This window comes from Plectrocnemia conspersa, unplaced genomic scaffold, assembly GCF_051122295.1.
Source record: "Plectrocnemia conspersa isolate PC_06_02 unplaced genomic scaffold, ASM5112229v1 ptg000007l, whole genome shotgun sequence".
Classification (NCBI taxonomy): domain Eukaryota; kingdom Metazoa; phylum Arthropoda; class Insecta; order Trichoptera; family Polycentropodidae; genus Plectrocnemia; species Plectrocnemia conspersa.
The window spans coordinates 12,515,385-12,529,604 of NW_028277171.1; the positions used below are offsets into that span (position 1 = coordinate 12,515,385).

The following is a 14,220-nucleotide window of genomic DNA, read 5'->3' on the forward strand; positions in this document are numbered from 1 at the left end:
CCCAAGCATGCAGTTACACGAATTTGACGTTTCAAGTTGCACTCGATTGACACTCGAGGGCAGCACCGTCGCTAAGCCGCGTACGCACGCACGCACACAACTACACTCGGCTTTCGGGTAGTCGGATCGGAAATGTGCACGCGGCACATTTTTGTACATATATACATTTTGTTAAATCGGGATTTTTATAAACAATTCGGTACAGTCCCGCTCAAACGAGGACGTCTGGCAACCTTGGAGACGCCGGCCCGGCGACGTCACCAAGACGCTAGAAAGAGACGAGTGAATGCTAGAAAGAGACGCGAGATGTGACGTCGGGGTCTCGCCCTAAAGCGTGCATTTTGTGAATGCGCGCACGGGATCGCAGCGTCCGCTTACGCATACATACAAAAGCGCGTATACGTAATACTAAGGCCGGTTTCACACGTGCCGGATGGATTTGCCCGGCACCGGGCTGGTGGCGTGTAGTGGGGGTGGTGTTGTATGGGCAGCGTCGAGCCGGCGCCGGATGAATTCGTCCGGCACGTCTGAAATGGTAGGTACTAGCCCATACAACACCATCCCCACTACACGGCGCCGGCCCGGTGCCGGATGAATCCATCCGGCACGTGTGAAATCGGCCTAACGAGTAACGAAGCTTTTTATTATTTTTATATGTTTGTAATCGAAAAAAAGTAATAATTATTGTTAAACTTTATTATGTGACTTATTTCAAACAAATACAAAAAGTTTCAAATGTGTAATATTTATATCAAACGAGTTATTTAAGAAAAATTCATAAGTTGGGGCATCCATGTCACCCCGTCGGCACGGCTGGGTTAAGGCGATTATTCGCCATTCACTTTGAGTCTAGTATGATATCATTAGTCTCACACCCAGTCCTGCTTTGGCATTCGGCCGAGTTAGTCGCGCGCGCTATCTGTCACTCTGATAACTAGTGTTTGTGATAAAAAGTGGGAATTCCCGCTGACTCACCAGCCGCCTTCGCAAGCTACGACATGTCGACCGGTAAAACATCGTCCGATTCCATTATTATGGACACCGGGCAGGTGAGTGACCATGTATCGATTAATTACCTTAAAAAGGAAATGGAAGCCTTGCGCCACGAACTCCTTGAGGAACGGCGCCTTAGGATTAGTTTAGAAAAGGAGATGGAAGATCTCCGAAAAAAAATTAAAACTAAAAAATATACTACTAACCAATCGCCAACTAAAGTTAAAATTCCTACTAACCAATCGCCAACTAACGTTAAAACTCCTACTAACCAATCGCCAACTAACGTTAAAACTCGTACTAACCAATCGCCAATTAACATTAAAAATAACTTATCCGATCCTGCGACTACTACATCGCAAATTGCAGCTCCTAAAGTAGTAGAAAAGCCCCCAGTTAAAAAGAGACCACGCCCAAATTCTCCGGAAATGTCTGATGTTTCCGAAATTCTTCGCTCAATCGAGCCCGTGACAATTCAATAAACAGTCGAAACTAAAAAGGAATCAATTCCTCCGATTGTTCTTAATAAACCCTCCGACTTTAAAGCGGCTCGTCAGACACTATTAAACAACGGTCTTTTATTTACCTCGGTTCAAAAACCAAACAATGTAAAAATAATTGCACCTACTATAGAGCTCTTTAGAAAAATTACAAAAGTCTTGGACGAACGTAAATTCTCATTCTTCTCCTATACATTGCCCGAAGATAAGCCTCTGCGCGTTATAATTCGAGGATTAAATTCCAACTTCACAATAGATGAAATAAAAGAAGAATTAATTCGTTTAAATTTCGATGTACTCCATGTTCACCAATTAATAAATAAAACTACCAACCAGCCGATGTTATTGTTTGCCATTTCATTAAAAAAAAGTGAGCAAAATAAAAATATATATAATCTAACCCATTTGTTACATCAAAAAGTTTCAATCGAAACTCAAAATAAACCAAAAAATACTTTACAGTGCCACCGCTGTCAAATCTTTGGACATGCTGCTGTGAATTGCAGGGCAGCACCAGTTTGTGTTAAGTGTGCAAGCCCTCATGTGGCATTAGAATGTCCACACGGTAATAAAACAGATAACCCACTATGTGGTAATTGCGGTGGTAAACACCCTGCTAGCTATGGCGGGTGCATTAAAAACCCTAATAATAAAAAAAGTGAATTCTTTAAAACAAAAAACAGTAAACAAAATGATAATACAAAAAATCAAAAGACATATTCACAGTCCCTAAACTCTGAAATATCGACCACTCAGTCACAGGTAGTATCGACCACCTATTGAACCAGTATAAAATACCCCAGCACCACTACAGGATATTAATATAGTTAAAACTATAATTGAAATGCAGCAGCAAATACAAGCTCTTATAACTAAACACTTAATTAACATAAATCAATGAAGCACGACTTATATAACAATAGTATAATAATAATCCTAAGACCGAGAGTAAACTCGCGAATAAAAATATAGAAATTAACTTAAAAAAAAAGAAGCCCCTATGATTAATCCTAATGACATTAAAAACCCAAATCGTAAAATACTAAGAATAATGGCCTGGAACGCAAATGGCCTACGTGATAATAAATGTGAACTCCATCAATTTTTGTTAGATCAAAATATAGATATTGCTCTTATCTCCGAGACACACTTAAAGAATTCGATAAAAATTAACTTTGCCAACTTTACAACTTACCGCACGGATAGATTATTAGGCGCTGGCGGCGGAACAGCAGTATATATTAAAAATAATATAAAACATAATGAAACGAAAATAAACGCGTACGCGCAATTAGAAGTAACGAGTATAGAAATTAAAACCGATGAGCATTCTCCAGTCATAATACATTCCGTCTACACTCCTCCCACACCAAAATATCCCATCGAAGATATTAAATCACTGTTTAATTATTCACAACCCATAGTTGCCGCAGGTGATTTTAACTCCAAACATAAAGATTGGAATTGCCGAGCTACCAATCGCAACGGTAGAACTTTGAATAATTTTGTTAATGACATTTCTCATAGTAACATACACTTAGAAATACCGTCCGTGCCAACCCATTTCTCTACTCGCGGAGGATCGGACATATTAGACATTGCCATCTGCAAAGATCTGCCCGCGTGTGAAATAGAAGTCCATAATAGTCTCGCATCAGACCACAACCCGGTAATATTCACGCTCGAAATTAATCTAAGAAATAATAATCCAGCCCCACAATCGCATAAAATACTATGGGACTTCTTCCCCTACTTCGTTGAGAAATCCCTTCCTGGTATCAACATCTTAAGAACTGAAACTGATATCGACGATGAAATAATCGAATTTAACAAAGTGATTAAATTTTCAATTGAACGGTGCACCGTTAAAAACAAAATTACTAAACATGACCCCCTACCCAAAGAAATTAAAGAATTAATTAAAAAAAATAATCATTTAAGACATCTTTGGCAAAATTATCACGAAAAATCGGTTAAAAGACAACTTAACAAATTACAAAAAGAAATTAGAATCGCTATTGCTGAACATAATAATAATACTTGGGAAACCAAATTAAGAGATCTAAAACCTGAAGATAATTCACTTTGGAACACTTCAAAAATTCTTCGCTGCGAATCCACTGGCATATGTAAAATTAAAACAATAACGGGTAACTTTGTATATACAGTTGAAGAAAAGTGCGAAACTATAGCGGACAGTCTTCAAAATCAATGCTCGGTCGATTTAAGTAAACTTAAACGTAAATTTAAAAATAAAACAGAAAAGTGCCTAAAATCCTTTTTTGAAAAAACAGCGGATACTAATATTGATATAAAAATTACACTATCTGAACTAGAAAACAATATCCGTCTACTTCCTAATCGAAAAGCACCCGGCAATGATTCCATACCAAATAAATCTCTCAAAATCCTCCCCCCAAGTGCCATCAATTATTTTTTAAATATAATTAATTCTTCTCTCGAGTGCCTATACTTCCCGACGGTGTGGAAGCAAGCAAACGTAATAATCCTTCGCAAACCGGGAACAGACCCTTCATTAGCCTCTAGTTACCGACCTATAAGTTTGCTACCCGCTGCAAGCAAAATTTACGAAAAAATTATTCAAGCTAAATTATTAGTTCATGTTAAAGAAAATAAAATCTTGCCCGACGAACAGTTCGGCTTTAGAAACGCACACTCTGCTACTGATCAACTTCATCGAGTGGTGAAACATATCCAAAGGGGCTTTGACAAGAGAATGTCCACTGGAGTAGTGTTCCTGGACATCGCCAAAGCCTTCGATCGTGTCTGGCACACAGGCATCATATTCAAACTAATACATTTCAAATTCCCTGCTAATTTAATTAAACTAATCAACTCTTTTTTAAATGGGAGAAATTTCAACATAAAACTTGAAAATCATTTGTCAAATCCCAGACCTGTAACTGCTGGAGTGCCCCAAGGTTCAATACTGGGTCCTTTATTATTCACTATATTTACGAGCGACTTTCCAACCAAGCACCGCGGTAACGACATAACTGCTCTATTCGCTGATGATACAGCTATTTTGTGTACCTATAAGAATCCTCATCGAGCGGTAATTAAACTTCAAAATAAAATAAAAAATATTGAAAAATGGTTCGACAAATGGCTGGTCACTGCAAATCCACTAAAAAGCGTCGCAGTAATGTTCTCTCTTAGAAGAAAAAAAGCCTTTGCTACAGAAAATTTAGCCAAAATTAAAATGTATAATAAACCGATAGAATGGCATAATAAGGCCAAATACTTAGGTCTTACCTTAGACTCTAAACTTTCGTGGAAACCACACATAGACACTCTAATTCATCGAGTTAAATACACAAGAGCTAAGCTTTACCCCCTTCTTTGCCGCAAAAGTAAATTAAGTATAAAAAATAAACTGCTAATTTATAAAGCAATAATCAGACCCGCAATGTCTTATGCATCCCCTGTGTGGGGACATATTATAAATACTCGCAAATACCCTCAAAAATTACAAGCCCAGCAGAATATTTCATTGAGAATCGCAGCAAACGCCCCTTGGTATGTTCGCAATTCGATGTTGCACTAGGATCTAAAAATAGACACTCTTAAGAAACATTTTGAAAGGCTTAATAATAGACACCGCGAAAGAATACGAAATCATACAAATGGCTTAATAGCTGATTTGTTTGATTAATTCCAGCTAATATTTCTTAAACTCAAATAAATAAAATAATAATAAAAAGGTGATGCGTGTTAACACACACAGACACCAATCCTCGTCAATCAGGTGAGAGACTTAAGTCTAGAAACTGCGATTAAATATTATATTGCGATTAGATATTATATTAGGGGTACCGGAAAGAAAACCATTATTTTAAGCATCATAGGTTTTATTGAAATTTTATTTTCATACTATTTTACATATTATAAAATATAATCCCCATAGTTATCTAGAACTGTTTGCCAACTTTTAGGCATTTTTTGGATTCCCGCTTTATAACAATTTGGTGGTTTCGAATTAAAATACGAATTTAAATGATTTTCGACTTCCTTCAGATTTTCAAATTTTTTGTCCTTAAATGAATGTTCCATAAATCTAAAGAGATAAAAATTAGAAGGAGCGAGGTCTGGCGAATATGGAGGATGCTTTAAGACTTCAAAATTTAAATTGCATATTTTTTCACGGTTCATCTTTGCACTGAGAGGGTGCGCGTGGTCGTGTAACAGAATCACTCCTTTTCGGTTTATCAAATTCGGACGTTTCACTTTAAATTTCTCATTCAATTTTTCGAGTTGTTGACAATAAACTTCTGCAGTTATCGTATCACCCAGTTTTAACAGTTCATAATGGATAATTCCACGAATATCCCACCATACACACAATAGGACTTGCGAAGGGTGAGGTCGGGCTTAGGGGTCGGAACAGGTACTTCCTTCTTTGAAAGCCATTGTTTTTTTCGCACCACGATGTCGTATACTATCCACTTTTCGTCACTAGTCACAATTTTATCCAAATATAGGTGAATTCTGTTTCTTGACAACAGTGAATCGCACGTGTTCATTCGCTTCTCTTTGTTCGCTACGGACAGCGCACGGGGAACCCAAACACCCATTCGATTAGTTTTGCCGAACTTTTTTGTGTTCTTGCACTGTAGACCACGGAGCAGCAAGTTTTTGGGATAAATCCTCGATACTTTGACGAGGATTTGATTACAAAATGACCTTCAGCAGTTCATCGTCGAATTTCGAAAGTCGTCCTGATTTCGGAACGTCTGTTAAGGTCCTATCGCCAGATTTAAATCGCCGGAACCAAAACTGGCATCTGTTTGCTGTTATTACTGCTCCATAAATTTCAATAATGGTTTTAGCTGCCTTAGTTGCTTTCCAACCTTGATCGAAAAAAAAGTAGCATGCAATGCCGTATGTATTGTTCGATTGCTTCTGGTTTGCTAATTTTACCCTTAACGATTTATTTAAATTATTGGCCGTGGTTCTGGAGAGAAGTTCACGGATAGTGCTGGATGGCCAAAATATCAGCTGTTCGGCTCGCGTTCCAAAAGGGTTGATCTTAGCTCGGTTGTTACTGTGGTGGATGCTCTTTGCGGACGTCCAGGGGTTCTGCGACAGGGTGAAGTTCCAGGCAGGCGTCTCGTAAGTCTTCGCTGGCGTAGGATGGACTTCAGTGAGGCTGCTTGCTCCCGTGCCGATGGCAAGAGTGATGTACTACGTTGGTGTGAGCATATAAAAAAATAACTCGAAAGAACGTCAATATCACAAAATAATCATATTTTAAAAATCACATGGTATAACATTAAATGTAATCTGACATCGCGCATAGTAAAAAATATTACATTTTTTTGTATACAATATATTATTATTACACATCTCAAAAGTGAAATTAGTTATATAGATACATCAGTTCAAGCGTGATAATACAATTTCGTTATGCGTACATTATTTTTTTATTTAAAGTTTTTTTGCCATAAACATATTGAATAATACACATTTAACTTATTAATTATATACATAATTATTATGCTTGAAATCAGTTCTTTAAGATTAAAAAAATATTTATGGCGCAAAAAGAAAGCCAAGAAACAATACTATAGAAAAAAAAACTTACAAAGATGCTCACTCTACCTTGTCCAGGGTCAAACTGATCTCAAACAAGGAATGTAAAAAAAAATGGAATCTTTTACGGTACCCCTAATACATAGTCTCACACAAATCGCTATTATTATAGCGATTATTATAGTTATTACTACTAAGAAAAAATACAGTGTAATAAGTCTAAGGGCGTGGGCGCTCGAATGCTCCTTCACGGCACATTTTGTTGGGAGCGGTGCTGGTATCAAACAGCCGCCTTGACAGTCCACCTCGGCGCCCCCGCATCTTCGATTTCCTGCTCCACCGCACAATTCGCAAGCACTTGCAGATCCTCCACTAAAGAAAGCTCTAGCTCGACGACCTAGAAATGAACAAAAACAATCATTGACGAACTAATCGTGCGACCCTCCGTGATGATAACCGATGTTTGCTTAGTAAATTGACGAAAAATTTGCATGAGAAATTCGCGAATTGTTTATGCGCGGATTTCCGCTTTGGGAAAATGCGGTTTACATTGATGACAAAATCGTGTGGTTATTTTTTTATTACGCCGCAAATTGGGCAAATGTTCTGTTCAAGGAAACCATTTTTATTTACATTTGGCAAAATCAACATTTGAAAATTGTTATTGCATTTTATCGTTATGTAAATAATTGAATAAATACAATTAGCCGATATCAGCATGAGTGGTATTTCATAACAAAGGCAACTAATTAAATGGTCAGAATTTAAATCTACTTTTGGTAAGAATAAAAATCAAATCTCGGTCAGAATTGTATTAACAGCCCGGTCATATTTATATTATTCAGGATCAGAATAAATATCAAACGATTGCAATAAAAATAGCATACGGTCAGAATCGGAATAGGAGATCAGAATTAAAATATAAGACCATCATGCGAATTAAAATAATATTATAACATTTATAAATTCAAATGGGCAATAAATTATTTATTTTCAAAATATCTTATAAAATATCTCGCTAGCAATAAAACTGTTAGGACAGGTTATTTATTTATATCAGAACATTGAGCACTCAGTGAATAGCTCTTTTATACATTAATTCGCAATTTTGTGTTTGCTAAATAGTTTTTAATAAAAAGTAAACACCTACGCCAAACCTAGTAGGATTAGGATTTTACCGCTTGATTAAAAAAAATACTAAAAATTCGCAAAACATATAGCAGTATACGTCGGTGACTAATACCAGAAAAACCTGGGTTCAAATCTCATAATAACCCTAGTGTTTTTTTTAATTTCTATCATGTCCGGAAGATCGGAATTAGTGATTAATATATAATTATAATTCCAATCGATCATCACAAATTATTTTTTCTTAGATTTTTCTAAACTCGAAGATTAATAATTACACCCTATTTGTGTTAACACAGTCAGTTCGAGAGCTATCCATTTCATCATTATTCATACATAATTGAGAAAAAGATGGCAAGTTTGGGGTTACGCCTCTAATATTAGCTATAAAGCACATGATACGGATATACGTTCGATATACTTATCATTACTCCGGTTTATTTTATGAAAACATTTATAAAAAAAAAATCTATAAATGTGTTCAAAAGTAAACCGGAGCAATTATAAGTACATCAAGCGTATATCCGTATCATGTGCTTTAGAGCTAATAATAGGAAATTATGGATAATGATGAAATGGATAGCTCTCGAACTGACTGCGTTAACGCAAATGGGGTATAATAAATAATGTAAAAATAATATAATTCTTATATTATCTGTAGCGACCATTTATAAGCCTAAAAATTTGAAATGCTGACTTGTCATTGAAAATGTCGATCATCCAAGCCCTGATTGGACGACTCGCTCACAGGGACGATAGCGATATTTTTTAGAATATGCTTTGACGCGACTCTTGAGTATCGTATCCAAGCATAATTTGCAGAAATTGAAAACAAATGCTTTCTTAATAATTAAAATAATAAATTAATTGCTAGCTACCTTCTCACTCAGTATGCACTCCTGGTACATTTTGACTAAAAACCCGTACAAACCCGTTTCGTGTGTCACAAATTGGTAGTTTAAAGCGGTATTTTTTTAGTTTATGCTTCGACGCTACTTTTGTGATTACAGGAATTAAGAAAAAAACTTTTTCAATAATTAAAACAATAAATTAATTGTCAGCTTCACGGACTGACTAATGCGAGATCCGCTAAAGAGTGTTGCCCTACGCCACCGTCACGTCAGTGTTACCAGAGTGCCACCTAATTCTTGACATAATGAATAAATAGGTCCCCACAATAAAATATTTTATTTAACATAAAATCAATTTAACCTAAGATTAACTATTTAAGTTAAAAGTTAAGCTAAACAGCGACGTGCTACTGTAATAGGTGAAGATAAGAGACTAAAATATCGTATATAGTAAAGTAATGAAATAAATTTGTAATAACATGATGACTAAAAGCAATTATAATAAATAAATAATGAATTTGAATCTATTCTGAGCAGTGTTTTAGAGGTCTAAAATATGTTTTTATATCTATTATATTTAATTTATAATATTTCATAAGAAAGGTAGTAGTACTAAAGGTAGGGCGGTTAATCAATTTATAAGTGGTATCATTTCTCAAAAATATATCATAGCGACTAAACTTTTATATTTTTATTTTGTTTGATTTGTCACTATATGTATAATTTATATTATACTCAGTTTAAAAAAAATATATATATTTTTGGCCCCTAGCAGCACCTGTTTCTATTGTCACAAGCCGCAACTGAGCTCAACACTGGCCAGGCTCACAGATAAGGTACCTCCGGAGAGTGGTTCCCACTGGTGCCCTAGAAGACTAGTGCTACCTACATTCACCGAGATAGAACCTCCTTAGAGAACAAGCCTACACCAGCGTCACTATGTCCTTTCACAATATCTACCAGTAGACTGGGAAAGCGCAGGATTACTAGTATAACCCAACGGCGTTCCCTGAATTTTTAGAGCTTTCTCGCAGAAATAAAAAGAAATATTCCGCTTAACCATATAATATTGCTTTTAAAAATAATATTAGAATATTTTAATAAATTGCATAAATTATATTTCAATAAATAATTTGCTATATAAAACCAATAAAACTATAAATTACCAATCAATCAATCTAAACTGACTAAGCTTACTAATGAAAATAATGAATAACTAATCCTATTTTAATAGTATTACTTAATATATTCATTAAGTTATTGGAAGTTATCTAGTAAATAACCGACCTTTAACTATTACTTATCTAAAAATATTTTGACCACCCATGTTCCACTGTGGCAATTATCTCCTTAAGACACAATATTATAACGTGTCTATATGTTTAATGATTCTGTTTATTTTTTTATAATACAACAGTGTTAAACCCTTAATCCGCAATGCAGAGTGGCAACACTGGCGGGCGTGCATTGCGATCGTGGGTTAGCGGGTGGGAGATCCAACGGCGCCCGCCATTCCAGACAGACGTGTGACCGGAGCTCAAGCGACTACTACTACTACTACACATACATATATAAACAGAAAACTCTGTGTAACAATTCAGAAGTGGGATCGTGCTGATCGTGCTGATCGTGCTGATCGTGCTGATCGTGCTACTCGCGTGTGCTGAGAACCGGCTGCGAAAGTCTAACGGCGCATTTTGAATCTCGCGTGCTTTGTTGCTAACGACGCCACAACAAACAAGATGGCCGCCAACAAAGAAAACGTAAACAACGCCGCCGACGGAAGTAGCGGCCTGGGAGGAAGAGAAGCTCCCGGAACTAGCGGCGATGCGAGGAGGGGCGATCTTATTGAAAGGGGCGACCACGGAACTAGCGGTGATCTTGGCGGAAGGGGTGGCCCCGGAGTACAAGTAAGTCCTAATAAATCGTTGAATAGGGCTGTTAGCAGGTTCGTCCGCGAAGACATCGCGGCGGAAATTCGGGCGGGAAGCATGTCGGGAGATGAGGTCGACGCGTTGCAGATGCTCGAAGACCGGATAGTGCGCCGCCTCGAAGCTATCATTCGGCGGTCCGGAATCCCAGGTGCTTAGCGGTCCGGCGCAGGAAGTTATCCAGGCCTCCTCAATCGCGGGGCCCGGCATCGCAGGTTTCCGAGCGCCTATCGACATTGTGAAGCCGTTCGACCCGGACAACAAAAGCCTGCAGGTGGACCAGTGGATAGCGATGGTCGAGCAGATGGCCCTGGCGCATAATTGGACTGATTACGAAAAATCCTGCTTAATGCAGATGAAGTTGAAAGGGGCGGCCGAAGAATGGTATAGTCATCTTACGAAGTATAACCTCACTTGGGAAGAGTGGAAGACCAGCTTGCGGCGTACCTTCCCAAGGAGAGATGGCTTCGCGGCGACGTTGTTTCAAGTGATTACGACGAAAAAGAAGGATGACGACTTATTATAGGGAGAAGCTGGCGATGTGCAAGCGCTGCGACTTGACTGGCGCTAAGGCAGTGTCATGCATAATATTTGGATTGCCTGACGAGCTGCACGCTAACGCCTATGCCTGCGTCAGCGAGGACCCTGAAGATTTGTATAACAGGCTGCTGAGTGGTCTCGACGACTATAAGTCGCCGAAGTTCGTGGCCACTTATGCATCACGGTCGTCCAGTTCTTCCGGAGAGAGGAAACTCACTAAGGCGAGGACCATCAGGGCGAGGAGTTATCACTCCAAGCCGAAGCGAGCGAGGGCGGAGCCCGCAGCTGAGGAAGTCGAGGCGACGACTGAAAAGCGACTGGTCAGGTGCTACAATTGCCAGCAGTATGGCAATCACTTCAGCCGAGACTGCCTGAAACCTCGGATGCAACGGTGCATGCTGTGCGGCAAAGGCGGACACACCCATCGGCAATGTAGGGTAAGGAATGTTTTAACTAAACGGCGGCGAGACCCTAAGGAGAGGCGCACCGTCGATGTTAAACTGGTGAGTACTGATTTAGACCTTATATACAGAAAGAAGGGATGCGTGAATGGGAATGAAGTCAAAGTTTATATAGACACTGGATGTCAGCATAATTTGTTATCAGCGAATTGTGCCAATCGCTTGAAGCTGCAAACGGTACCACAGCTGACTCTCCTCAGAGGATTTGGTGGCGGAATTGGGAAAGCTGACAGCGTATCTACGTTTACTTTAACAATTGACGATATAGACTTGAGCATTGAGGCGTTGGTGACGCAATGCAATATTTCTAATGCGGATCTGATTATAGGTCAACCGGCGCTAGGGGAAGAAGGAGTATCACTGGTGGTACAGGGCGGCAAGGCGCTGCTGCTCAAGGAGGACGTCTCGAACATGCTGAAGAGGAGCTTGTTGGAGCCCGAGGACGTGAGACACAGGGTCCTCTTGTCAGAAGATGTGACGATACCGAACGGAGTGACCGAAATAGTAAACGTCATCATCGATGGGGCTCAGCCAGGCGAAGATTACGAGATGAGCGCGAAAGTGTTCGAAGACGGCAGATCCTCAGTAGCCATCCCCAGTGGTATTCTACAGGCGGCGGAGAGAATAGGAGTGAAAGTCACCAACCTGGGCAGTGGAGAACTTAACTGGAAAGCAGGAAAATTGGTGGCGAGGGCGACCAGGTGCAGAGCTATACAACTAAAGGAGCCTTTGTTAGCTAAGACCACAACAACTGTAAGTACCATCATATCACTTAATAATTCGGACTTGGATGTGGGAAATATCGAGAATGAGGACATGGTGAAACTAGTCGACCTTCTCAAGGATAAGCTGAGCTGTTTCTCTTCCAGCGAGAGTGATTTAGGTTTGACTCACTTAGGCGAAATGGAAATTAAACTCATTAACGAGACGCCGGTGTATTATCGACCATACCGTCTATCTTATGTGGAAAGACAGAGAGTTAGAGAAAAGGTTAAAGGATTATTAGATAGTGGAGTCATTAGGGAGTCCCAGTCAAACTACGCGAGTCCGATTGTATTGATTAACAAAAAGGATGGTGGTATTAGGTTATGTGTAGACTATAGGGCGTTAAATGCAGCAACAGTGAAGGACAGGTATCCATTGCCATTGATTTCGGATCATTTAGATAGATTAAATGGAAAGATCTATTTCACAACATTGGACATGGCGCAGGGATATCATCAGGTTCCGATGCATCCCGATTCGGTCCACAAAACGGCATTTATCACTCCGGACGGGCAATATGAGTACTTGCGTGTTCCGTTTGGTTTGGCAAATTCGCCGGCGGTGTTTCAGAGGATTGTGAATAACATGCTTGGTGGAATGCAGCATGAGGAGATTCTGGCTTATATGGATGATCTGCTAATTCCTTCATCGACAGTAGCAGAAGGATTGATTTTGTTGGAGCGGGTGTTGACACTGGTAGAACGGGCAGGTTTTAAGCTGAACATAGCAAAATGTTCTTTCCTGAAAAATTCTATTTCTTATCTAGGACATGAGATAAGCGGCGAGGGAATAAGACCTGGCGAGAGGAAAACCAAAGCAGTTTCTGATTTTCCTACCCCGACCAATGTTCATACGGTGAGACAATTTATCGGTTTGGCGAGTTACTTTCGCAAATTTGTTAAAAACTTTGCGATTATAGCGAGGCCTCTTACTCAACTCACAGCCAAGGATGTCGACTGGCAATGGAGCGAGGTTCAACAGAATGCATTCGATGAGCTGAAACGCCAGTTAGCAGACAGACCAATTTTGGGCGTCATATTGTAGTACATCTGTAACTGAGTTACATACAGATGCAAGTAAATTGGGTCTTGGCGGTATTCTTCTACAGGCGCAGGCAACGGGCGAATTGAAAGTAATTTCATATTTCAGCCGAGCGACAACAAAAGCGGAGTCAATGTATCATAGCTATGAGCTAGAAACATTAGCTGTGGTCGAATCGGTGAAGAGATTTCGAGTATATCTGTTGGGAGTTCATTTTAAAGTTGTAACTGATTGCTCAGCAGTTAGGGCAACATTGCTGAAACGAGATCTAGTACCTCGTATAGCACGGTGGTGGCTCACCATACAGGAGTACGATATGGAGGTAGAATATCGTCCTGGCGAAAAGATGCAGCATGTGGATGCTTTAAGTCGAAACCCTGTAACAGTCAATTTGATTGACGGGACCGAGGCGGACTGGTTTATGTTAGTGCAGTTACAGGATGAGAAAGCTCAAAGG

At 39.3% G+C, this 14,220-nt stretch overlaps 1 protein-coding gene across 5 annotated transcripts in view; it reads right to left on the reverse strand.

Annotated features, from left to right (window-relative positions):
• Positions 1–6,736: 6,736 nt before the first annotated feature.
• LOC148233954 (CD109 antigen-like) overlaps positions 6,737–14,220 on the reverse strand; it is a 71,568-nt gene continuing 64,084 nt past the window's right edge. For all 5 annotated transcript variants that reach the window (XM_088189048.1, XM_088189045.1, XM_088189044.1 and 2 more), the window contains one exon: positions 6,737–7,443. In XM_088189048.1, coding sequence (XP_088045174.1) covers positions 7,127–7,443 — 317 coding nt within the window. In that variant the 3' untranslated portion in view covers positions 6,737–7,126. The remainder of the gene's footprint in view (positions 7,444–14,220) is intronic.